General features: G+C 34.6%; 4 protein-coding genes and 1 pseudogene across 6 annotated transcripts; 3 read left to right on the top strand and 2 right to left on the bottom strand.

Annotated features, from left to right (window-relative positions):
• The first annotated feature begins 503 nt into the window (after window positions 1-503).
• Window positions 504-2591, top strand: LOC108485246 (uncharacterized). 2 transcript variants are annotated; one of them, XM_053024532.1, is made up of 3 exons: window positions 504-777; window positions 874-1030; window positions 1290-2591. In XM_053024532.1, exons 2-3 carry the CDS (start codon window positions 881-883, stop codon window positions 2481-2483), a joined length of 1344 nt encoding a protein of 447 aa, XP_052880492.1. In that variant the 5' UTR covers window positions 504-777; window positions 874-880; the 3' UTR covers window positions 2484-2591. The 2 variants fall into 2 exon arrangements, with proteins under 2 accessions (XP_052880492.1, XP_017644567.2); XM_017789078.2 differs by having other exon boundaries at window positions 1233-2591.
• Window positions 2592-2857: 266 nt separating this feature from the next.
• On the top strand, window positions 2858-4678 carry LOC108485247 (ABC transporter F family member 1-like; annotated as a pseudogene).
• Window positions 4679-15569: 10891 nt separating this feature from the next.
• LOC108485248 (protein SMALL AUXIN UP-REGULATED RNA 16-like) lies at window positions 15570-16036 on the top strand. Its single transcript, XM_017789081.2, has one exon. The coding sequence runs from the start codon at window positions 15611-15613 to the stop codon at window positions 16034-16036; it is 426 nt and encodes a 141-aa protein (XP_017644570.1). The 5' UTR covers window positions 15570-15610.
• Window positions 16037-19200: 3164 nt separating this feature from the next.
• On the bottom strand, window positions 19201-23849 carry LOC108484565 (dolichol kinase EVAN-like). The gene is made up of 14 exons (XM_017788392.2): window positions 23522-23849; window positions 23286-23398; window positions 22984-23190; window positions 22749-22853; window positions 22589-22659; window positions 22412-22492; window positions 22122-22336; window positions 21795-21984; window positions 21607-21672; window positions 21256-21344; window positions 21057-21171; window positions 20266-20317; window positions 20059-20159; window positions 19201-19744 (listed from the first exon to the last, which is right to left on the bottom strand). Exons 1-14 carry the CDS (start codon window positions 23704-23706, stop codon window positions 19631-19633), a joined length of 1704 nt encoding a protein of 567 aa, XP_017643881.1. The 5' UTR covers window positions 23707-23849; the 3' UTR covers window positions 19201-19630.
• Window positions 23850-24789: 940 nt separating this feature from the next.
• LOC108484521 (SNF1-related protein kinase regulatory subunit beta-3-like) lies at window positions 24790-27553 on the bottom strand. Of its 2 annotated transcripts, XM_017788338.2 has the most exons (4): window positions 27277-27553; window positions 27023-27050; window positions 25409-25496; window positions 24790-25323 (listed from the first exon to the last, which is right to left on the bottom strand). In XM_017788338.2, the coding sequence occupies exons 3-4, from the start codon at window positions 25433-25435 to the stop codon at window positions 24997-24999; spliced, it is 354 nt and encodes a 117-aa protein (XP_017643827.1). In that variant the 5' UTR covers window positions 25436-25496; window positions 27023-27050; window positions 27277-27553; the 3' UTR covers window positions 24790-24996. The 2 variants fall into 2 exon arrangements, with proteins under 2 accessions (XP_017643827.1, XP_017643826.1); XM_017788337.2 differs by lacking the exon at window positions 27023-27050 and having other exon boundaries at window positions 27277-27552.
• Window positions 27554-27835: the final 282 nt, after the last annotated feature.

Below are 27835 nucleotides of genomic sequence, written 5' to 3'. Positions count from 1 at the left end.
TATGTTCAACTTCGTAGCCGCTCATCGACAAAACAACTATTGTCGGTTACTTTATATTGTTCCCAGTACAGATCATAACATGAGGCCTTTATGCTTATGTTTTCAACTCGGGTCTTTTTGAATTAGCCACACACCACAGAAGAAATAGCAAGCACTGAAACATATACCTTGGCACAGGTGGCAAACACCTGAGCCTCCGACCTTGATGTCTCTCTCCCATCATATACTCAAAAACTAAAGTTTAAGTTGAAAATATTAAAAATATTTAATATTAGAAATAATTAGCACAAATAAAAAAAAATTCAAAAATTTAAAATAATTGAGTGACAAAAAAAAAGTTGAATAATTAAATGAATATGTTGTAAACTTTCATAATTATCCCTAGATTGCATCGGCAATGAGAGGCCCTCATAGCTGGGCTGGCCCAAAATAGGCTTTGCATTTAGCCCACTATTTAATACAGAACACACCCCCCCGCAACAAAAAGAAAAAGAAAAGGTGATAGAATTGATGACCTTAAACGACTCCGTTTGATTCATTGTGTATTTTGCTCTCTCGTAGAAATGAGATATTCGTTTCACCTCCTCGTTTCCTCTCTTTCATATAAATAGACTCGCTCTTCCACCATTTCGAAAGCTCTCCATCTCACAATCTTTTTTTTTTTTTGTACACTTTTCTCCTTTGTTTTTGAGTTTCTCTCGAGTAACACACTGTTGCACATAAACTTCGTACCTCTAAACCCTAGTTCCTCCTTCACCTTCTCTCATCTTCCCTCAGGTAACGCTAATTCCTGTTATATACATATATATGTATTCTAAGGTTTCACTTATTTATTAATGATTTTTCCTTCTTGGATCTGTTGTGGCGATTAAGGTTGAAGATGGTGTCGGACGCCAGCGAAAAGAAAGCAGCACAGAAGAAGGCGGATAACGGAGTGGATAATATTGCCGATGGAGATAGTGCGCTCCAGATATCTGATCGGACATGTACTGGTGACCTTTGCTCTCATCCTGTTTCGAGAGATATTCGTGTAAGTTCGAATATGATTCTTCGTTTGTGAGCTTCATTGTGATTGCATTTCTTTTATTTTTGAGTGATTTTTGCTGGAAATGTAGTATCAAGCTTGTTTTAGGTTATTGGTGAACTTGTTGATTATCTTCGATGGATTATGTTATTAGAGATGAGTCATCTAGAAAGAATTTATAGTAATGGTGGATTGGCCTTCGTTGCAGATAGAGTCCTTACCAGTTACTTTCCACGGACATGATCTTATTGTTGATTCAATACAGATTGCGCCACCTCCTGCCATACCCAACCAAGCTCCAAATCGAACGGACTTAGCGCACATCGCTGACTCCCTCGAAGATGAGTATTATATTGGCTTCACGCGCCACCGGCCATGCTGCCACCGACGCTACACCGTCTTACGATCAAACGAGCTATTTAACCGGTTGTATGTATTATACTTCGACCATTTTCGAGCTACCTACCTCAGCTTCAAGAGCACCATTGAAGCATTTGATGTGCCAGCTGAAGCTCCCCAAGGCACCACTCAGCTACAGTATGCAGTAGCATGCTATATCTCCTCCTTCTTCTGGGATTTATACGTTTCGATTCGTAAATCAGTGAATAAGCTCTCCCACACTGCACTCTTGCGGTACTACTCTGTTGAGCGAAATTACTCGCAAGATCGCCACGATCCTTTTCTTCACCATCTCCTCTCGGTCATCAAACCCACCCATCTCTTCGGTTCACTCGAAGATGTTTTATTTATACCTTTAATTTGTAATAATGTTAATTTTGACAATGCTGCTAATCCGTTCAGCATCGCTAGATTTATAATGAATGAGGCTTTAGTCCAGGGTCTACTTGATTGCATGGATGCGAAGAACTCCAAATGGCGTACTGTCCCGCTACCCCACGAGACACTTGGACGTCCATCCTGGCTCCTGGACTGGAGGCTGAATCAGGCTTATGCTTGGTTCCCGCAAGAAGGTCACTTCTCCAAAGAGGACCTCATTGCTGCCCAAATCCTTGGAATTCCCTGCACTCCAAGACTCGGTCCATGCGACGTAGATGATTGGCAATTCTTTGCAGGCAATGCCCTCCCTGCCCAACTAAATGTCGCAAATTACGAAAGGGCCACTCCCCGCCGCTTTTACGGAGCTGCTGAGTATCGCACTATCGCTCACCGGCAATGGCTTGTACCACAAGCTATCATCGAAGGATGTGCACATGCTGGTTCTAAGCGACCCCAGCCCGAACCATCATCAAGCTCAGGTGGAACCGGACATATGGAAATTACTCCAGCCGTTGAACCTCAACAACAACAACAACAGCAGCCACCCACTCCTCCAAGGCTAACCAGCTTTTACCAGTATCAGCTCACTGACTGGTGTTACCATGGACTCGTGGTTTTCAGGCTCAGCGAACAGAAACAGAATGAAGCTTTCCGCTCCTTTCTTTTCACAGGCTCTGGTTAGTTTATTGTTGTCCATTTTATTTCGATCGGGTTGTAAGGAACTATTTAATCATTGAACTTTGAACATTTAATTTTAATTGAATGTCATTTTGTTCTGAAAAAAAAAGAAGCTCTGATATCATATAAGAGTTTTAATGAAGGGATAGAAAACTCATCAAATATTATTGATATTGTAATAGTATTTAGATACTGAAAACATAAAAGATAAACAATATTACTATCAAAATCTATCAAAATAACAGGAGATAAAGATAAAAGGAGAAACAAGATCATGAGAACTAGATAAAAGATAAACTTCCTTAATTATGGCAGGTTTGTTCACCCTACCTATGTTGCGTGGGGTGGGAATATCTATAATCCCGTTTGGAGTTTTATATGGTGAGACCCCTTTTTTACATCATAATATCTATATGCAGACGCTATGGCTTGCTTGGATTAAACGGTTGTGGGGAATCCACATTGCTTGCTGCTATAGAATTGCGTGAACTTCCGGTTCCAGAGCACATTGATTACTATCATCTCACAAGGGAGATTGAAGCTTCTGACATGTCCGCATTGGAGACTGTCATAAGTTGTGACGAGGAGAGGTTAAAATTGGACAAAGAAGCAGAAATATTGGCAGCATAGGTTTATTCAGCTAACCGAGTAGTATACTTATGGTAGAGGATGTTCTTCAATAACATACAGTGTAACACTCTTTTAGGATGATGGTGGTAGGGAGCAACTCGAACGTATCTATGAGAGGTTGGATGCCATGGATGCATTAACTGCTGAGAAACTTGCTGCTGAAATTTTATTTGGTCTCGGTTTTAGCAAGAAGATGCAGGAAAAGAAAACCCGAGATTCTCTGGTGGCTGGAGAATGAGGATTGCATTAGCACGGGCTCTATTCATGAATCCCACCATTCTGTTACTTGATGAGCCTACCAATCATTTAGGTATGTCTTTATTGGTAATTTTTGTTTATATCATCAAATCTGGTTAAGTTACATAGCATGCCGAGTGATTCAGTGAAGGATTGAGAACAGGGATGTAGATCACTGCTAATCCAAAATAGGGTTTGATAGGGCTAGCTTTCTATAGTTCACTTAGTAAGAACGGAATACGACCGAGTAAATGTGAAATGTAAGGTACAATTGTCAATGAAGGAAGACATTGCTATCATGGATCAGCTAAACTAACCTGGCAGGCCCAGAGTAAAGAAAAGACATTGGCAAAGATGGAGCGAGGTGGTCTCACAGAGAAGGTAGTGAGAGACAAGGTTCTGGTCTTTCGTTTTGTTGACGTCAGATTCCTCCACCGGTACTGCATCTTGTAGAAGTTACATTTGGATATACACCCGATAATCTCATATACAAGAACCTGGAGTTTGGAGTAGACTTGGACTTGAGGATAGCACTGGTAGTACCTAACGGTGCAGGGAAGAGTACACTGTTGAAGCTAATGACAGGAGACCTAGTTCCTATCGATGGTATGGTAAGACGGCGTAATCATCTCTGAATTGCTCAATTCCATCAGCACTTGGCTGAGAAACTCGACTTGGAAATGTCTGCCCTCCAGTATATGATAAAGGAATACCCTGGAAAAGAGGAAGAGCGGATGAGAGCTGCAATTGGGACGTTTTGATTGTCAGGTAAAGTACAAGTAATGCCGATGAAGAATCTATCTGATGGACAATGGACTCGGGTCATCTTTGCATGGTTAGCATATAGACAACCTCACTTACTGCTGTTGGATGAACCAACAAACCATTTGGATATCGAGACCCATCGGTTCACTGGCTGAAGCATTGAATGAGTGGGATGGTGGATTGGTACTTGTTAGTCATGGTTTCAGGCTCATAAACCAGGTAGCAGAGGAGATTTGGGTATGTGAGAATCAAACCGTAACACGGTGGGAAGGTGACATTATGGACTCCAAGCAACATCTCAAGAGTAAAGCTGGTTTGTCAGGTTGAAACGCCATTAATTACTATGACTTGCACTTAACCCGGCGGGGATGACGGCTTTGTTATTGCTTGAAGCCATCGGTTTTGATTATCCTCCGATGGTTATTCAACCATAATTTTGTTTTAGGCTTGAATTCACCCTATCATATATGTATATATGAAATGAAACTATGTTGTACTTAGAATCTTGGCTTCCATAATGTTTTGAAATGATGCAAGTGATTGGAATGAAACTGGCATATTCTGCTACACTCAAGCCCTATTAGTCTTCTCTTAACCTAGACAGCTTTTTTTTCTGGGTTAAATAACGCAGCTCATAGCCAACAAAGCTATAATTGTAGTGTCGCAACACCAGCTCTTAAAGAAAATCAAAACAACATGAACTTGCCTGCTCACTGACTAATGTGTTCACCGTTATACACTCATAAGTTTAATTTGTAGCTGTTGAGTACAGTACTAAATTTACATTTTGGTCATTTAATTTTAAAAGTTTAAAAACAGCTACTAAATTACTTTTATGAAATAATTTTAAACATCACGTATCTACTAATAAAAATTTAAACAATTTTCTTCTCTGATTTTTGACATTAATTATCAGATCGACTTGGATTAATATATATTTTTTACTCGTTAATAAATACTAATTTACTATATCAATCGTCAAATTATTATTTGGAATTGATATGAAATAAGGATGAAGGGAGCCTTAGGTTTGAACATAAAAACACTTTAATATTAATATTTTTAGCAAAAACTAAACAACATGTGGACGGGACAAAGAAAATGACATGATTTTTATTTGCACATTGATATCCATTTCATATTTATCGTCTTCTTATCCTTTTGCACTTTCTCATTCCATTTTTTTTAAATATAAAAATTTCAAATGCATAAATTAAGCATGTGAAAAATAATAAATAAATTGGATGGGGACAACTACAAATTACTACTGGACATATCATAGGGTCTATGTTGTCTTGTTCCAAAACTATTCCCTGCACCCTGGAATTAAGAGAAGAGAAGAAAAGGTTAATGTTTGTACTGATGTGTCTAATCAAAGTATAAGGCGATGGAACAAGCCATTCGAAGATAACACATACATATATGTATATGAATTGTCAGATGTTGAAACCCTAAAATGCCATTTTGTCTTTGGAACTATAAAAGAAAGTATGTTTAGTCGACATACAAAATGTTCCATGAATGACTGATCCCTGTTCTCAGCCAAAATCAAATTTCATAACACAAAACTCAACATCACCCATCTCCATTTCTTAATATGTTAGAGCTGGGGTTTTTTACAAATCTAATATAAAAAAAATTATTATATACGAAAATAGGTTGTCAGATAAATTATTTATCGAAATAGGTTACTTTTTTTAGTCGCGCCTACCTAACAGTATGCGACATATTATTTTATTAATAAATTTTTTTAAAATATTTTATTATTATTATTTTTATTATTATATTTTTTTAAAAAATCGGTCAAAAAGGGTCGCCAGGATCTGGGGCGCCACATGTGGCGCTGCTGCAGGGCGCCACATGTGGCGCCTGCAGATCAATCCCATCATGTCCCTTCCCACAGTCACTTGTCATGTCTGGGAGGTTAAAATTTTATTAAAAATAAATTTTGAAACCCCATATAAGGTCCCCACAATGTTTCCTGCGTTAGAAGCAGGAGCAAAGAAGAGCAAAGGTAGAAAAAAAAAAGAAGAAGAAGAAGAAAGAAGAAGAAATAAAAAAAGGTTAGTTAAATTTTTATAATTATTTTAAAATTAAATTATTTATAATTTAGAATTATTTGATAAATTTTTGTGTTAGTAATTAATTTAAAATTATTTATTAGTAATTTAAGATTATATTTTAAATTATTTTGTTTAGTTTAATAATGAGAATTAGAGACTAGAAAATCGAAAGTAAAAGAGATTGAGAAAAAATAGAAAAGATGATTTGAATTGAATGGTTTTGTAAATGATAAGAAATTATAAAATTAATTTTAAAATGTATTAGTGTATTGTGATTTTTTAATAATGTATTTTAGTGATTTTTCTGTATTATGATTTTTTAGAAATATATTTTTTAAGAAAATAATTTTATAGTTGTTTTGTATTAGTAATTAATAATTATAAGTTGTTAGTGTTTATAGTTTAGTGTTTTATGATTTTTAATGTAATTTTTATATAATGTAAATTTAATTTATTAAATTATTTATTTGATAATTTTATTGATTGATTAAAATTTTGATTAAATTTGTTGTTATATAATTTTATAGGTTACGTGAAAGAAACTACTTAGGAATGTTTCAATTTCAATTATTTTTAATTCATATGTTTTTAATCTTTAGATAATTTATATTTATTTTTTATTGTATATAAATGATGGGGAATTATAAAATTAATTTTTAAAATGGTTGTGCAATAAATTTATTTTTATTAGTGTATTAGTGTAGTGTGATTTTTAATGTAATTTTTATATAATGTAAATTTAATTTATTTAATTATTTATTTGATAATTTTTATTGATTGATTAAAATTTTGATTAAATTTATTATTATATAATTTTATAGGTTGTGTGAAAGAAACTATTCGGTATGTTTCAATTTCAATTATTTTTAATTCATATGTTTTTAATCTTTAGATAATTTATATTTATTTTTTATTGTATATAAATGATGGGGAATTATAAAATTAATTTTCAAAATGGTTGTGCAATAAAATTATTTTTTAGTAGTGTATTAGTGTATTGTGATATTTTGGATAAGGTATTTTAAAAAATGATTAGGTTATATAAATTTATTGAATTATTTATTTGATAATTTTTATTGATTGATTAAAATTTTGATTAAATTTGTTGTTATATAATATTAATTGCAGATTTGTGGCAAATGGATTCATTGATTGATAATACTAATCACATATCAAGTAACATTAATGAGATGGTAATGAAATTTTTATTTGATATTCACATTACATTATTTGTTGAATGAAATTCTATTGTATTAACTATTTCGTTAATACAATAATGTCAGGTCGAGTACCGCGCATTGAAGGCCCGTATTCATAGTGTAGGGTTTCAACCGGATGAACGCCTAATACCGTTCTTAGAGTTAGCGGGTTCGGATCAGCAGATTGATCCGGACTTTTAGTTCTGATATGACTTGATTTACGCCTTAGTCGAGCGATGGCGTCCGGAGACCCACACATTTCATTTGTTGTGTGGGGAGTGCACCATCACTCTAGAGGATGTTGCACTACACCGGGCTCCCCATCGATGGGAATGCGGTCACGCGTAAGTTTGATTTCGTGCCGGCTCGCCTTTGCTATGACTTACTTGGACGCTCGCCAAGTGAGGGAAAATTTCAAACCTTGAGGTTTTCATGGCTAAAGGCCAATTTTGAATATTTGCCTAGTACTGCCACTGAATTAGAGGTTATGCAGGCAGCGCGAGCTTATATTATGCACCTTATAGGAGGTGTACTCATGCCGGATACACACGGCAGTGAAGTCCACCTGATGTACTTACCGCTGCTATCAAATCTGCATAACACACGTTCATACAGTTGGGGGTCCGCAGTGTTAGCTGTTTTGTACCGCGAACTTTGTCGGACGACAGATGCCTCTGCGGTTGACATAGGTGGATGCCTTATACTGTTGCAGTCGTGGGCGCTTTATCGGATGCCATTCTTGGCATCCATTAGTCACCAATCATATGTATTTCCACTCGTTAACAGGTGATGAATCTTTAAGCGTTCTGACAATTAATTGTCTCTTTTTCGGATTATATTTTTCTAACAATTTATTTTCATAGATGGAGCACGAATCCGGGTATTGAGAGGTCATACACGGTTCCGATATACCGTCTGATGATCGAGAATCATTCTGGAGAGGGAGTAAGTTTTCCTAATATTATTTTTATTTTATTATTTTATCTCACTTAACCCGCGTTAATATAAAAATGTTATGAATCTATGCGTTCATTTGGATGCCATATTCATTCTCTCGGTTACAATTGTTATTCCATCGTATGCCCACGTCCCACTCACACCTATGGTGCATTAGCGCACCCTTATCCGATTTCAAACGGTGGAGTGGTACCATGGCGATCGAGTACTCGACGATTCGGTTGTATACAATATATCCCGACACGACCAAGAAGATTGAATGAACAGCTACATTGCATGACTAGGAGGGGAGGCATGGAACCGATTGGGGAGATGAGCATTCGAATATATTACGATGTGGAACAACCGGTTTAGTAGGGTACCTCGATGCATCGTTGTTTGGATCTGCGGCCTCGCCACAAGATTTCTACAAGTGGTACTATGAGAAGGGAAACCATTTTATTTGGTGGGCGGTCGATGGTTGTCCTCCCTCATACGACACGGATTGGGTAACATCTTCCAGATCCATATCATGCACCAGCCGAGGTAGAGCCGGGCCGGGCCGGGCGGAGCGATCCGAGCTACACTCGGAGTAGCTCTTATTATCCAGATTTTGGGGGCAATGACTATTTCTCGGGCTCTTCAGCCCACGGATATTATTCAGATTTTGATACCTTCAGCCCCCTACCACATCAGTACTCTACTACTTCTACCTCCTATCCACCACCGTACTCCGCTCCTTCCGGTTCCTATCCACCACCGTACTCCGCTCCTTCCGGCTCATATCCACCACCGTACTCTACTCCTGCTGGCTCATATCCACCATCGTACTCTGCTCCTCCAGAGCAGATCCGTCGCCGTTCTCTTCTCCCCGCCCATATCCGCGTCGTTCTCTACTCCCCGGCCGTATCCAGTAGCCGTTCTCTACTCCCGGCTCGAGTTCATCACAGGCATTTGAGTCGTTCTCACACCCATACATATGGATGAAGAGAACGTTGATCATCGTAGTCGCCCACAACGTGAACGCCGAGCTCCACAAAGATATACCCTAGAACCACACCATCAAACCATCAATTTTAAGGGTTTTGTATTGTAAATTACTTTATTTTTATGTAAATTACTTTATTTTTATGTAAATTATTTTTGCATTATATTTATCAATTTTTTATTTGGCAATTTATTATCGAATTTGAGGCTAATTGGATATTGCTTACTTGAAAAACATAATACAAATTAAAAAGGCAATAATTTTTCTTTCAACATGCAATAAGTAACATGTAATGAATAACATCTTAATTTCTATCTGATCGCGATGATTGTCCAGTTTGGTAATTTCGGAGTGAGCAGTTACTCCGATTGTGACTAGCTAATCTGCATACTCCACACAGCTTCCCGTCAGATTTCTCTCTAATGTCCATTTCGTTACGGATTCTTGATGATTGCGGACGACCTCTCGGGTTCCTACGCAAGCCTTTGTCTGGGATAAGCTCAAAGGTCATTTGAGGAATCTCCCAAGTAGATAGGTCAGGAAGCACGGGAAACTCATTCTCCCATACACGCAACGTGCGTTCAAGTGTGCACACTTCATCGATAAATTGATCTACATTGAGCGAGACCTTAGCACAAGCTGCCACAACATGTGCACAAGGATAATGAAGTGTTTGGAACCTCCTACAATCGCACCGTCTATTTCGGAGATCAACCCCGTATGACCTAGGTGGAATACCGGGTCGACGACCGATGGTCTCTGTAACGCGAAACGTTTCATTACATCGTGAATATACTTCTACGTTCATCGACCTCGCCATCCGACGGTTTGCAACAATTGCATCCCTGACATGTTCGACAAACACGTGTCCTGCCTCCATCTGGTTGACTTGTTGTTGACCCATTCTTGGCATCAATGTAGCCAACCTATAGAATGTAGGCGAGAAGACAGATGAAATCGGAAGATGTCGCGTTTTTAACAACACGCGTTAATCCCTCCACCAAGTTTGTCGTCATTTGACCGTAACGAAAGCCCTCGTCAAAACGTTGAGCCCATTGCCATGGTTCCATGCTACCCAACCATTGTCGGAAGGATGTGTTCGTCTGACCTTCCATGTCACTCTCAAGCCGAGTCATCCTCTGCCGAAAAATGTGTGGTTCTAGCTCGTAAGCTGTGTATGTATTAAGACGATATAAGTTAAGTTACAGTCTCGCCATAAAAAAATGTATGTTATATATTGAAATGATAAGGTTGTTCTTTACCCATTTTCACAACTTGTCTCTTCCAATCTGCATTCTTATAATCTCGATGAAAGTTAGCCGCAATGTGCCGTATGCAGTAAACGGATCTCCATGGTACACCAGAACGCCTAATGGCGGCAATTAATCATTTCCCTCTATCGGAGATGATGCAAATATTATCATTACTAATTACATACCTCCAGATTTGTAAGAAAGAATTCCCACGACTCCATGTTTTCTTTATCTACGATGGCAAATGCAATCGGTAGCACGTTCTGTTCCCGTCTTGAGCAATCGCAATAAGTAAGATTTGTGTATATTTACCGTATAGCCATGTCCCATCCACTTGCACAAATGGCTTACAGTGGGGAAATGCACGCACACATGGATCAAATGTCCAAAACATCCGTTGAAAATCCTTTTACCCGTTCTTTGTTGCTCATCCGCCATAATAAGGTCGTGTCGCAATTCAATGACATCCCTCGGTATGTACTCCTCATTGTCGCAATCCACCTCGTAACTTATTATACGATGCATCAAAATTTCGTACAATTGCTCCATTGCCATCTGCTTAGCTATCCATGCCTTTCGGTATGATACTCGACTTCGAATCGTGCTCGCATTTCGCAATTAATACCAAACTTTAATGGTCGGCATGTCTTCAACCATTGGCATGATGCATGTACAGATAGTTTTCGAGTCAAGTTTTCGATGATCTTCTGTCATTCGTGTTGAAGTACATGTGTGAGGCCGAACAAATTTTCGTATCTCCCACATCTGAGACTTCTGGATAAATGCAGCTCGTATCCGCCACTTGCAGCCTTCTGCCGACTTCCAACACTCTCCAATATATAATGTCGGTTTAGACTCGACGACTTTGTAGTCTACTGATATATTCATACTATACCGCTTAATGGCAAATACGCACTCTTCTTTACTTTCGAATCTCTGGCCCACGAACAACTCCTCAGGATCAGAATATATGGCCATCTGGTGAGCAAGTAGTATCTCAGGGTACTCCGGGAACTCAGCTGCATGCGCCGCATCGGGGTCTATCCGAGACATGTGTGCCCCAGGATTATTGTGTATCACAATACGACGGATCTGGTTCCCGACTAAAGACGCATTAATGTTTCCATTCTCGTTCACACCTTCATCGTCAATATCATCTGGGACATCATCCACGTCGGGATCACTATCAATATCGACTTCATAATCAGAAGGATCACTACTTCGGTATACATCATCACCACCCACATCAGTATCGGGTATAACATTAAGATCAATGTCGATCCCATGTGTAGTTGATTGACTACCAACGTATGATATCGGAACCACCGTACACGGCTCTTGAGGTCCATCTTCTTCACCTAATGGAGTTGGATCTTCTGTTGACTCCACAATAGCTAACTCAGCAAATAAGTGAATCGGTGCATTTTGGTTGCTATGGCAGTAAAGAGCGACCATTGTCTCCACATCTTCATCGCTACAAGTTCCATTTCGTAAATTTTATGGGATCCATCGAACCGGAAACTTGTAGAAAATTTTCGAGATCCTTCTTCCATAACGTCTATAAATTTTTTCACTAATTTTTTCTTTCATATCATCAAACGAGATATTTCTATTAAATCTCATTACAACTTGTTTGCGGCATTCAAATATACATCCGACGCTTGTTGTCAAAATTTCTCCATCGAAATAAACGCATACGAAAAATTTGTTCTCCATCTTCAATACTAGATCTGTTAAACAAAGTTCAAAATTCTCACAATTTTCAAAATTTTTGATGCAAAATTTTTCATTCAAAACCTAGCAAACAAAATTATTTATCTAACAAAATAACATTAAATAATAAAATTTCTAACAAATTTCTACATTCTATTTAAAAATAAATAAATTAAAATACCTTGTTTTTCTTCTTCTTTTCCTTTCTTCCCTTCTTCTTTCTCTCTTTTTACATCTACTAATTTTTTTACTAGTTTTTTTGCTCATGCTTTCCCGGGGAGGGGGTATATATAGGGGAAATGGGTTGCGCCTAATGAGGAGGCACCACATGTTGCCCCTACCGATAGGCGCGACATGTTGAGCTTGTCGTAGTAGCGACATGTGGTGCCTTCTTAGGAGGCTCAACCCATATTTTATTAAAATCTATTTTCAGATATAATAAATTTTTATACCAAATAGGTGAAAAACCAATAAAACCACTATATAAACTAATCATAAATTACTAATAAAATAGCTATAAAAATACTTTTTAAAATACATTATAAAAAAATCACAATACAATAATACACTACTAAAAATACCATTTTAGAAATTAATTTTATTGCACCAATATTTACAAATTTTATTGCCCTCAAACTCTAATACTACTTTCACCAATATCATATTTTTCCATTCAATTTCCTCTGTCTTTTCTAATTTTTATTCTCAATCTCTTTTACTTTCAATTTTCTAGTCTCTTGACTTCTAAAAATTCTAAATTATTTTCTTTTACAGTTACAAATTATTTATAGTAAAATATTGAACAAAATAAATTTAACATTATTAAAATAAACAAAATAATTTAGAATATATAATCTTAAATTATTAATAATTTAATTTTAAAATAATTACAAACATAAAATTTATCTAATAATTCTACATTTGTACGGTTTCCTCATTCATAAGAGTAAAACCTCGATTATATTAACATAGATAATACCCTCAATGTATAGATAACACCTAAACCCTCTTCATGCTCTTCCACCAAGGTGTAAACAAGATTTCAAAATTTATTCGTTTAATTTTATAAATTATAAAAATTTTCAATCAATTATTTGATTCAATTGATTTTTGCCTAATTTAATTGGTTCCAATAATGGAGGTAAAAATTGTTTTGAGATCGAAATTAAATTATATATTTTACAATGATAAAAATATAATTTCATCGATTAATATTTTATTATTTTTATATGATTAAATTAGATTTTTATTATTTTTTAAAGAGTTAAAGTATAATTTTGCTATTATTAATTTAAAATTATATAAATTATAAAAATGTAAATGAAAAATTTCTCATTATAGGAGAAAGCAGACACCCTTGTCAACCTCTCTAGTTCTACCACTGATTCATTCATAGTAGTTTTTAGGTCATGTCTTTCTTAAGATTGATATATTGATTTTTATTTTATTCCGTCTAAGTTACACAATTATTGATAAAGAAATTATGTAATTATTTAATATCAAAAGATATAAGATGCAATTATTTTAAAATTGCTTTTATTATAATAAAAAAATTGAGTTTCTAAAATAGTAGTAAATTATAACAATTGAAGACACACTATACCTATACTTTTTTCTGCCATGTAATGCTGTTCACGCAGTGATTTGGCACCCCCCTTATTCATATAAATTAAATACTGTTTGAGTAATTAACCAAAAACAAAACAAAGAAGAAAACAAACAAAGAAAAGAGAAAGGACCAGTCAGAGTCAGCAACAGTTGCTACAGGGTGTGGCGCCCCTGCAGCAGGCGCCACATGTGGCGCCTCCGGGTCACGAGCGACCCATTTTTGACCCGATTTTTTTAAAAAAAATATAATAATAAAAATAATAATAATAAAATATTTAAAAAAAAATTATTAATAAAATAATATGTCGCGCCTGTTAGGTAGGCGCGACTAAAAAAAGTAACCTATTTCGGTAAATAATCTATCTGACAACCTATTTTCGTATATAATAATTTTTTTTATATTAGATTTGTAAAAAACCCGTTAGAGCTGCCTTAAACGTAGTATTAGAAGTTCTTTTTTTTATTAAAAATTATTCTACGTTTATTAAAATAAAATATACATAACACATTACATGTAACTATTTAATTATTTTATTATCTATATCAATTTTAATAATAAAATTAGATAAAATTTTAATAAAAAAATCGATTTACTTTTTATGTAATATATAGAAACTAATTTACTCATATTAAAATGCAACTAATTCATAATATTACAGGATAGAAAGGCAAAGGTGACTATGCCTCCTTTAGTACTGCCACCCTTGATTAGAGCTGTATAATTCATATTGTTGTAATAAGAAAATAATCAATAATTAAACATTACTAGTTGACAAATAAGTGTAAAATCTTCTTGGGAGCATTTTAAATAGCTGTAGTTCATTTTTTTATCAACAATTATTTTTAATTAGATTATCTATTTCTTTGTTATTTTTCTTAAATATACCATGAATTGATTAACACATAATTTTAAGTGGTAAAAATTAAAATTTTCTAACCAAAGCAAAATTTAATACCTTTATTGCATGTCAAGTATCACTATCACATCCTATCCAAATATCACATGATGAGTTCATACTTGTAGCTGCCACTATATCTAAGGACTAGAAAAGTACTACTTGCTTTGCCTCAACTTAAAACTATTGATTTCTACTGCTGATTTTGCGTATATTTCCAAATTAGGTACATACACTATGGTTTTTAATTCCTATTATTGGTTCCTCTTTCATCATAATAGGCTTTCTATAAATTAATTTACTAATATGAACATTTTGAAGGGATTTTGTATAGCAATATCTTCGTTAGGCTCCCAAAATATGTAAGAGCGATTAAGTACTAGAGATAAGGATAATACACATTACATTTATAGGAAAAAAACTGGGATTCAAACCCCAAAGATTAGTCACCACCTGAAAAGAAGGCAGTTAAATAGGGGGAAGCACTCAATAATTTGAAGGCAGACAAAAGTGTGGTAACTGAAAACGACTGTTTTATTGAAGGTAAGAACTCACTTATTCACATGACTGGTCTTTCCAATTAACTCCAGAATGCAAGCAAGCAAGCGACCATGTCCTTTTCAATTCTGCTTTATCTCTTTTTATTTTTAATTTTATTTTTATTATCGATATTGGCTTGAGATCTTGGAATGGAAATGCAAAATTTAGCAACCATCCAATCTCTATCTCTCACCCTACTGGCCTACACCACCGTGTCTAAACTTGTATAAATAGATACTGTCTCAATTACGAAACCGTATTATCAAGTATCAACACTTGAGTAAAGCAATAACACTAGCAGGAATGGCTAAGCTCAACTACAAGAAGAATGGGATCGTGAAGCTGAAGGTAGTTGCAGAGATGTTACACAAGAGTCTTTCTTTAAAGAAGAAATGGAAACACAAGGAAGCTCGCCATGGTTCAAACAACGTGCCTGATGATGTGAAAGAAGGTCACTTTGCTGTGGTTGCTGAGCACGGTGAAGAACCGAGGAGATTTGTGGTTCCGTTGAGTTACTTGACGCACCCGAGGTTCTTAATGTTGTTGGAACAAGCGGCCGAAGAGTATGGCTTCGACAACAAGGGAGCGCTTACGGTTCCTTGCTGCCCAAGCGAACTCGAGAGGATATTAGCTGATGAGCAGCAGCAGCAGCAAGGGCAAGAAAGGGAGGATCCTAATGCTAATGTCACTTGGGCTACTTCTTATGAAGCTATGATCCAAAGCTATTGAAACACTTAAAACTGTTATATATATATATATATATATATATATATATATATATATATATATGTATCTTATGTTTAGGAATTTAAAAGTGGATGTAGTTAGTGAAGCTCTCTAGCTAGTAAATGTTTTTTTTAATTCATGTTTTCTACTAATTTCAATAAAATGAAATGAGAAAAAAATTCTATTTGAAATTATTTATATGCATTCGTTCATGAAGGGTTAATTGTTACAAGCAAATGGAAAAATGTTATTAACTAAGCAGAGAAGAAGATGTATGTATGTCTTTATATTTTTACTAATATGTAACTACTAATTACTATGTAAAAATAATTTGCACAAAAATAATTTGTTAAAATGATATATGGTGAATGAATCTCTTAATAAATTTAAAATTATCTTCATAAAAATTTTATTTTTAATCTTGTCAAAATTCTAAATAATTAAAGAAAGAATAAATTCATCCCATTAAAAGTAATATCAGATTTATAGAGAAATTCATCACAAATTTCTCCTAAAAAATCGAAAATCCCTCTATAACATTGGCTTTCTTAATATAATCACTTTTGAAAAGGGTTGCATTTAATGAAATATGCAAAAGAGGAGGAGAGAAGTTCATCATTCTTTACTCCCAAAGTCTCCGAATTGATATTGCACTTCAACTTTTTAGTTAGACATTTGTTTTCGAACATGATGTGCATATCAGGAATAAAAATTGAATTGATGCATGTTGAATCAATCAAATCAATCATCCATTCAACAATAAAAATAAAAAGAATTATAATTTATGTACACGTGTATATATAAATTCATACCCTTATTTTACTTAAATCACTGGAAGAGGAAATATTAAGCTTTTAAATTCCTCAAACCTGTCACCTCCTTAATTTGTCTGCCATGCATGATATGTAAACTAATTGTCATATATATATATATATATATATATATATATATATGCTTTAAAAGAACAGCTTCCTGATCTAAAACCATCAAAATTATAGCTAATAACTTCGTTATAAAATGGGATCGATTTTTTTTCATAGTAAACTAAACTAATATCATATTAAGTTGGTTCAAAATTAGTTCCATCCATATACACAATATATTTTAAGGAAAGAATATAAATTGAAATTTTAAAGACGATATTATTAAAAATATAATTTTAAACCATAAATATAAACAATAAAACCGACATAAAAATTCTAAAAAATAATACTTTACCCTAATCTTCCAAAAACACTAAAGCCAACATTATTCTCTTGCAAGAACATATAGCCAAAAAGGCAAAAAGGGATTATATGTTGAAGCATATTGATGATGGAACAAGACCTATAAAGTGTCAATCTAAATGAAAACCCTGTTTATTTTAATTCCTGCATAAACCTTAAATTACATTTCTAGCATCTTCTATAGGATAGGTAGCTTTCTAGAGTGTTATAATTTGATAGCAGAATGTGACTGAAACCCTGAGGGGGGGTCCTCCTACTAAATGAGCAGATTATTACAAGCAAAGGTCCACATGACAGAATTTTGCACATGAAATTGTTTATTATGACTTGGTCAGATTTGGATTTTGAATTTTTTTTGCTTTTGGATCCCCACATCGAAATGAGCTGGAATGGAAAAAAGTGCAAAAGTTCATATCCATTTTTATAAAAAGAAAATGCATGGGATGGGATGGGATGGGATCCACCGAGTATCAATATCTGATTTAGATATTTTGATGGGGCAAACATTGTCTGTTAGTCTTAGCTTCTAGCATATATTCAAGGCTCAATAACCCATATTTATGTATCTCTAGTACTGTTTTTTAATAGGCCCTCAAGGACTGTCAACAGTTAGCAAATACATATAATTTTGCAAGACATGCTGGGGCTTTGAAGCACTAAATATTGCCTTGCTTAAGGTAAGGAATGTAGTCGAGCTAAGTTTGAGCTTGAACTCGAACTCGATTTGAAAGTTTGAGCCTGATTCAACATTTAATTTTAAATTTGAATTTAATTCAAAACATAATTTAACTATTTAAGTTCAAGCTCAAGCTCAAGCTCAAGCTTAAACTCAAACTCAAATTCAAATTGAAATTTGCAATAGAAACTTTTCAGTCTTATTGCATTTATTATCTTATCTAATACTATATATATGTGTAAGTATGTTGGCTGCATAACGAGTTCAAAACCAGCACTATTGACTAACATTTTTACCTTGTCTTTCTATGAAGATGAAGAACCTTAATTATCAACCTATTCACATGTACATGTTGAAGATTCGAAATAAAAAATTAGGGGGTTTAGGGTTTATTTTTTAAGTTTTAAAAACCCAACCTTGACCAAAGCTATCCCAACAGTAGGAGGGAACATAGCCTTAAGCAACACCACTTTGGGAAATCGGATTAATTAATAATATTGCTAACATTTGATAGGGGGGATGTAGGTATAGCTGTCATCAGATATTTTTGGAGGCGATTTGAAATTACTTTGGACCCTTTATGTTGCATATGCAGCAAACATTACCTTTGCCTACCACACCAAGCCCCAGCCTTTCTTTAAGTTGTTCCTACTTTTTTCTACGCCCACGAAGCTTTTCAATGGGTAAATATGGATTCACTTATTTGTTCCATATACAAAAACATTTTACCATCATTTTTTTTTCATAAAAAATCTTAACCAAATAAAAACTATTATCAATCACAATAGAAATTCCAAGGTTTACTATGGATACAATTATATTGTTAATATACCAGTCGTGTAAAAAGCATATGAAAAGGTTTTATAAACTTATTTTTAGATTTTGAATTTAATGTTGGACTTAATTAGACAAACTTCAATTAGCTTCAATTAATTTAGTTTATGTTTAATCCTTTTGTTCTTGTTTTGCTAAACATCCATTAAAAAAAAAAAACCCAAGCATTTGATTAAAAATTAATTACTATCAATATTCTTTCTATATATTAATATGTCGGCAATGGCAACATACATGTAATGAATTTGAAAAGAAAATTCTACATGAAGCACAGACACGTATATGAGTGAGAATTTGGGGGTTTCTTGGAAATTACCATTATGGATATGCTGCCAAGACCCATTGAGCCAAAAAGAGCTAGCCAGAAGACAATGGAAGCTCAGGGCCCCCTCCCTTCAATTTTTGAAAACCCGATCATTTCCAACTAATAATTTGTGTACGACATAACAGGCATATTATTAACATTGAAAAAAATGGTACAGACAAATACAAACCTTGTTTGTAAGCAAGATTTAGAGGTTGAACCTGGATCTAAGAAAAGCCCAAACCCCATTAGGTTGGGAGTGAGTGAACTACCAAAGATTAAAAGCCTACGCTTTAAGGGTTGGGCTTCTGCAGGTTAACCATCATGTAATAAACTACACTAAACAATCACTATCTCTCAACTAGCTAATTCCTTCATGTTCTGTGGTTCACCTCACCTAACAATGTGTAAAACAAATTCTACCAAGTACAACCAAACAAACGTTATGGTACATTACAGGCTCTTTCGGCTCCATGAATGGAAGCATTTGTGAAGGACTTTGTTTGAAAATATCAATGTAGAAACTGTATCTTTTTCGGAAAGGTTAACGTATGCATTTACAAACAGAGAAGGCTGTAGAAGACGAGTGGTATAAAAGCATTATCGAGTTGTGCTGTGTAAGCCTCCAATAAACCACTTGTGGTCACGGCAATGAGAAGAGGGAACCAATGCTGTGGAAATTGGAATTTAAGATATCACTATATGTAGATGTATTGATAACCCGAACAATAAATTAGGTCCTTGGCTGAACTGACTCATCCTGGAGAGTCAAGATACATTTATGATGCCAATTCAAAAACACTTTAGCACTTTTTTTTTCAATAAAGAAACCAACTTAGCCAGATTGAACGTTTCAGCAAAAATCATTCCCAGCTAAGTTGCCACAATTGTGCTTGTGATGAGCATCAGTCAACATCTTGGAGTATCAGTGTGCACAGGCACACGTGTGTGTGTGAGAGAGAGAGAGAGAGAGAGAGAGAGATACCTGAGTTAGAATGTATCCGGTGGATGCCAGAAGTGGAAGCAGAACTGAGCAAGCAGCAAGGACAGATACTATACCAGCTGCAGTGCCTTCAATGGTTTTCTCTGAATCGTAAGAAGTTTGTTATTGTTAGCAGGTAAAGTTCCTCAAAAAAGCTTGAGCATTAAAAATTAATAAAAAGAAGAAATGAGAAAGAATGAAAACTCTTACGGCCAGTTTTGCTCCACCTAAGGACACCATACTTGTGGCCAACCATAGATGCCTAAGCAAAAAACCAAAACAGTTACAATTTTATGATCATGGACAGAGTAAAAGGCAGCGATTTGATTACTTTGTAGACCTTTTCATAGTTAACCTCTAGTACTAGTTGATAATCACAAGGTTTCAAATTATTGTTAATAAATTAGTAAATTACATGGTAATACAGTCATAATAAGTAGGACTCCCTGCGGTTACTTCGTAAGTAGTGGTGGTGGTGGGGTCATTATGGCCTTTTTAATCCTAAATAAAGATGGCTAAGGTTTCCTCTTCTCTCTTTTTCTTGATTGGCTTGGGGTAGAATGCTTGTCTAGGTTTGAGAACTTTGGCCATGTTCACATGGGCTGTCAAAACTATTTATTTGATAGTAACTAAACCCAAGTATAAAATTGCATAAATTTTTTAGTTTAGTTCAAGAGCGAATTTGACATCAAACAAAAAAAAGGAAAGAGCAACTAGTGACAACATCGTAAGCATAGTGATATGTGGAACAATATAAATAAGCATGATAATCGTGTAATAACACTTTTTTCTTTATTAAAGGAAAACGTAAAGAGCCTGCCCGCAAAATTGTGGGAAGGGGGACCAGGAAGGAGTGGGGTAATAATCTTTTGGAGAACAGATGTTCTAGTAATATATGAACGTCAATTTCAAAATATCTAGAAATTAAGGCAAGTGCAAATGTGAGAAATTTGAAATGGAAAGAAATTGAAGGCCCAAATAGAAACAAAAGGTGCACTTACCATCGTATCTCCAATGCCAAGGCTTAAAATTCCAGCAAAAGGGATAAGAGGCCGATCATTGAACCCCGAGGACATCCAGATAGGAAGCGCACATCCCAATAAAAGTGAAAAATGGCTACATAAATAAAAAGGGATCTGACTTCAAAGTTCTTGCAACAAGTATAAGCATTTTAGTTTACATAATGGTAACATGCCATACCTTACAATAAGGATATCAGAGTCACGATGATCTGTAAAGGCACTCATGAATTGATGCACTAGTTGTCCTAAAGGCCAAATTCTCCAAACCTGGCTACAAAGGAAAGGTTATGCAAAATCAACCAAGAAATTTAAAATAAATAATCAGTTTTCCAGCATGTGAGAAAACATAGACCTTGCTTATAAATCATAAATCAAAAATATGAAATATTAATTTGTGACACTTGCAAAAATGTCATCCTTCAAAAACCTTAACTAGTGAACATTTGGACAGAAAATAAAACTTCATATAACATGATTACTTGATTAATTGTCAACATCTATCAAATATTTGCAAGTTTGGTGAACTTACTCGAATAATTTCTAATACCAAAAAAACTGCCAAAGCTGCACCAAATGCTAGATCAAGAAATTTTGGCTGGACAAGTAACTACAAAAGTCAATATAATATCCAAGCAAGCCATTGCTAGAATTAAAGGTGGAAAAGAAAAAAAATTGTTAAATAACTGATACATGATACTCAAGCAGTACTTAGATCACCTGGTAAATAAGAGCAGGCAGAAACATTGAAACAGCCAGCAGATGGTAATATTTCCGAAGAAGAATCCTCTCGATCTTACTATTCTTAGAAATGTTGTAGAACCTCAAGACAGATGCATATATCAAACCCAACCAATAGATACATAGTGACAGTCGTTTTAATGGTTCCGAAAAAACAAACTGGAATATCCTGTTAAAAATGAATGATGTAAAGATAAGACACTTGCAAGATGTAAAGAGGATAGATAAAAGTCGACAAAACAAGATATTGATAAACAACATTATAATAAATATCAAATTGAGAAAAGTGTTTGTTCAAAGATATACCATAGTATAGGATGTACATCAAAATCTAGGACAATCATCATCCAAGATGGGGCAACCACAATCATGTTAAATCCAAGTGAAGCAAAGAATATAAGAGATCTCCTGATTTCTTTGTTTTGCCTTGACTCAGAGTTGTCAGCACGCCAGAAGTATTCCCATAAGTGGATGACAAATTTAAAGACTGCTGAAAAAATAAGAAGTCCAAGCAGAACACCCTACATAGAAGAAAGCAGCTTTTACAATCAAGCTAGATCATTTTACAAAGAATTTCATCACTTGAGGATTCATACCTGGATGATAATACCTATCTCACTTCTTTTAATTCCATAACGTATGGACACCAACTCTGGTGAAACCAACAATCTACAAACCTGTTCAAACAATATAGTTAACACTAAAAGGCTAAACTGCGGACCTTTTCAGCCAAAGCAGCCTGAGTCCAGTGTGATAAAGCAACCCTAACTAACCTTTGAAATGGTACATGCCAACATGTCACCGAAATAGAGTACAAGGCCTGAAGTCAACAAAAGTGCTTCTCCTGCAATTTGAGGGGTATTAAAAAATTTAATCTTTTCAGTGAGTTGGGTAAGAGACATTGTCAGATAGAAATTGCAGCACGAAACAAACCAATTGAAGCACAACAAGGGAAAGTATTGAGAAGATGTTGAATTAATTTCACTGCAGCAAATCCATGACATAGCAACCACAGTAACTTTAATGCTGTGTTAAAACCTATATGCAGAGGGGAAAAAACAAGGTTACTAAATGCAAGAAAAATATGTCAAATTTTCATCTTCACAGCTTACTCAAGGCACGAGACAGAAAAAAAAGCAATACCATAATAACAAAACAACCAACTTACCAGTATGAGATATTGTAGCAAGCGATATACAGCAAACCACCGAAAATAAAATGACACAGCTTAAGCTAAACTTTGCATCCCAAACACTACAGGAGAAATGTGGATTCTTATTGTAGGAAGCGCGCCACATAAGAATGGAGAGAAATATAAGCACACCGCAGCAACAAGCCGATGCAGCCCAAAATTGCATCGTCATATGTTCAAGCTCTAAAAAACAAAATTTAAAACAAACATAAAAATAAATATAATTTGCTTTGCTAAATCCAACTAATACAACATTCCTCAAGGCGAAAACGAGGTACCTCCAATCTCAATTTGTTGCAAAGAGAAAGCTCTTGAAAGCTGAATCAACTTCGACAGCATCATAGTAGGCAACGTAACTGCACCTAACATAATTCCTGATGAAGCACCTGGCCTATTAAAACAAACAAAGGTTCATTGAACTTTCATATCAAAATTCTTTAATTTAATGAATTAAGATTCTCTAAAACCCTAATTCTCACACTGAAAATGAAAAAAAAAGGAGAGAATAACTTACCTGGTTTTGAAGAGGGAGAGGCAACCATCGGCGCGGATCTCGACGAAGAGAGAAAAAACGGAGAGGAGAGAGAGGGAAAGGGCATGAGGGAGGAGAGAAAGGGGGAGAGAAGAGAGAACACGGAAGACGAAGAAGAAAACCACGGCTCTCTCGCCGTTCATCGCCGTCAACGGCGAGGCCACCATGGATAACGGGGAAAAGAGGGTGATTTACGCGGGAAGGATTTGACCAAATAGGAATGGTTTTCAACTTTTATTTTTTTTTTCCTTATATATAAAAAAAGAGCTTTGAAAAACTAAAAGCCCAATTTTGGTCGGAAGTTAGTTAGGTGTGGGCGTTCTTAGAATATTCTTTTGTGTTTATTTACTTATTCCACACGTTTTATGGCTTTATGCATGAATGAAATGCATATAAATAAATATAGAAAAATATAAATATATAATTTATCTGTTATCTATGAATTTTTTAATTATTTTATATTAGATAAAATAAAAACAATTAAATACCAACGTGAAAAGAGAGTGTTGTAAAAATATGGCAGTCGGCAGTTTTTTGTATTTAAAAAAAGTAACAAATGGTAAAAGTGCCATAAAAGTCCCTATATTAGGAGTCAAATCACATTTTGCACCCTTTACTTGAAAATTAGATAAATTAATCCCTATATATTAGATTAAAGTTGAATAGTTGGATGTTCACTTTATAAATTTTCATAGTTGGGTGACCAAAAAGAAAATTTACTAATAGTTGGATGACTATTTTATAACTTTTTATAATTGAGTGACTAAAAAAATTTACTAATAATTGGATAACTACTAATGTAATTTACTCTATATCCTTTTAGACTAATTTCAGCAATTTAATTGGTTTATTTATTTGATGTTTGTATTAGACCATTAATCCTTCTCATTTAATACGTAATAATCGTTAGGTGCAAATGCGACATAAATCCCTATATCTTTTGTAAATTTAAAATTTAATCCTAATTTTGTTAAATTCAAGTGTATTAATACGCATCTTTTTTACTTACGTTACTATCAAATGAGTTTTTTTTTAAATATCACACCAATAAATTTAACAATATTAATAATTAGACTTAAATTTTTAAATTTAAAAATAAAGAGACTAAATTTGTGAAAAATAAATTTAAATTTTAGACCGAGCTTTGAAGCTCACATTTTGAGTCGAGCTCGAACTTTCTACGGCTCGAGCTCGGTTACACCCATATTCAAAACACCACAGATACAGATTAACAGAGTAAAGTGAAAGGCTTATATGTATATAGCAAACTCTACCCTCAAAAGCATAACTGAAATTTCATGTCAAATGTCATAACTTTCAGGTTCAACAATGACTCTGAAAAAACAATAAATACTCTTTCAGCTAAATTCAGTATTTGAGTCTATTGCAAACTAATTTCATCACTACGGCAAACCGAGTGACCCGACAGGGAGCACTGTTACCGGTTCCCGTATGTTTTAAGTACCAGTACTCCCTCTTCTTGGAACCGGTTTGTATAGTATGACGGTAACATACTTCGAACGGAATCGTTGAGTGAATCCAAGTGCCACTACCGATCTTGGTGCCTCTCGGTTTTCAATGTAAAGATGGTTTAAAATCACATTGCCGGGTAAAGGAAGACTCCCGGAAGCATTTATGCTTGCAGGGCAGCTAAGCATGGTACGATGTAGGTGAGGAGGGACAACAGGCGGGTCACGTGCATCGTCTTCATATACGGGGTACACATTATTATAACTTGAATCAGGTGATCTCGGCACTTCAAACCCCATAACAGTGGCTTCATCCTACACGAGAAAGAAAGGAAGATCAAATGTTTTAAACTCCGTAAAACTTTAGCAGTCAGAATAGTCACCAAATTCTGTAACTTACTCCATCTTCACCATATTGGTTGTTCATAATGAGAAGTGATACTCAAGGCTAACAGGGCTAAATCATAACCGAAAGAATACACAGGAGCCTGAAATAAAACAATTATTCATATTGTAAGTAAGCATTTGAAAGCTTAACAAAACATGTAAATTATTAACAAACACTTTTGATGCTACAAAGAAAAACAACCAAGAAAGATTGAATTTAAATGCAAATGAGCGTCCTAAAACATTATTGTATGAACAAAAGTTTGCCACAGCCAACTAAACCTAGTTCAAAAACAAATATATGAGCTACAAAGAATGGTGCCATTATACGGCAAGCTCGAAAAGAATGGTGCATGTTGCAAAACAGACTGTTGAGAAAATAAGAAAAAAAAAAAAGAAGAGAGGCATAATTTCAGTAACATCGGCAAAAACGCAGTAAAAAGCTCAAGGATATGTCCTGATTTTCTAATAGAGAGCAGAGGACGAATCGTTAGTGATGGTGAATGGTACTAAAACATTATCATATGAACTGAAGTTTGCCACAGCCACTAAACCTTGGTCAAGAACAAAAATATAAGCAACAAATAATGGTGCCATTTTGATCCTTTGAAGTATGCAATATGGGGCAAGCTTGGAAAGAATAGTGCATGCTGCAAAACAGGTTGTTGAGAAAATAGAAAACAAAAAATGAGGCATATATCAAAAATGTCAGCAAAAAATGAAGTAAAAAGCTCAAGACTATGTCCAGACTTTCTAATAGAGAACGGTACTAAAACATTATCATATGAACGAAAGTTTGCCACAGCCAACTAAACCTCGGGTCAAGAACGAATATATGAGCAACAAAGAATGGTGCCATTATAGGGCAAGCTTGAAAATAACGGTGCATGTTGCAAAACAAATTGTTGAGAAAACAGCAAAACAAAAACGAGGCATAATATAAGCAACACCGGCAAAAAACGCAGTAAAAAGCTTAAGACCATGTCCCAACTTTCTAACGAGGACGAATCAATCGTGATGGTGTAGATAGTAGAATTAGAAGGGGCCTCGATCCCACAACCATAAGCAAAAGCTATTCAACTTTAGCATTAACAACCATCGCAATATACAGAACATGGATCAAGCATGCTTCCACCAAGGTAACCGTACAAAAAAATAGATCACCATTGAACTAAAATGCCTCCATTTTTAAACATGTATATACCCTAGTATGTTCATTGATATCAAAGTTCATAATCCATTTGAAAGATATTATATATGAACAACAAAGAAGCTATTTGCATCAACAAGCAAAACCCAGAATGGGATTTCTGAAATTCAGTTTATATAGCATGATGAACAACAAAATCCCCACAATTAACACTCACTAATACAGCATCTTTTTAGAATTCACTACATTAATCCCATCTTTATAACAAGAGTGACCAAAACATTAAAAAACATAAATTAGCTTTAAAGCATACAATTAAAAGCATCATAATCCCCACTTATTAGAACTCAAAGAATTAAGCTAGATTAGAACATTCAATGAAACAGCAGAAAACAACATAAAATACAAGCTAATTGTAGAGCAACATTAAAACCAAAGAAATTAATCTGTTAAATGAAAAAAAAAAGATTCACTCACCAAAAACCCCAGCTTTTCAATTCCAGTTCTATCATTACAAAAAAAAAAATTAAAAAAAAAAGAGTAAAATAGTTAGAAAAATTTTAATGACTTCAAAAACTAAAGGAAACCCAGATTAATTCAAACGAAACCCATTAAAAACTTGGCCAAGAAAAAACCCAACAATTTAAACATAAGAATCGATGATAACAAAGCAATTAAAATAAACAATCATAAGAAGAAGAAGAGAAACAGAAAAATAATGATTAATTTACCTTTTTTGTTCTTTGAGAAATCTCAAAAAAAATCAAAAGAGTTAAAATTTGGGAGATTCTCAGAGGGTTAAGGAGATCTTCAAAAGAATTATACTTATAGGAATATAAAAGGAAAAAAATTTCCTAATAAGAATTTAAAAGAGAAATATTGAGGCAGAGACCAATTTCAGGCGGAATTCAAAATTGCAAAAAACAAGACACGACCATGCACAGCTATTTTCTACTATGTTTTAAATTTCATCTTTTTTTGTCCTTGCTTTGAATTGCCCATGTCTTTTTTTTGTGAATAATGCCCCTGTCTTTTTTGAAATTGACGTTTGACTCCCTTTTTTTTTTTCTTCTTTGGACTTTCCTTTTCCCCCTCATTTCGTTTTCTCTAATATTTCAATTCGTCTATTTTCAAAATAAAATAATGCCTTTGTCGATGTTGAATTGTTTTTATTTATTAAAATTTACTCTCTTTTTCGTAAAATGTATGTTTTATATAATTTAAACATATGTGAAAAATATAATAATAACATAAAATCAAATAAAATTTCAGAACTATTTTTATCAATTT

Source organism: Gossypium arboreum, chromosome 13 (assembly GCF_025698485.1).
Source record: "Gossypium arboreum isolate Shixiya-1 chromosome 13, ASM2569848v2, whole genome shotgun sequence".
In the NCBI taxonomy this organism is placed as follows: domain Eukaryota; kingdom Viridiplantae; phylum Streptophyta; class Magnoliopsida; order Malvales; family Malvaceae; genus Gossypium; species Gossypium arboreum.
Note: the sequence above shows the minus strand (reverse complement) of the source record. Positions and strands in the feature narration are given on the sequence as shown.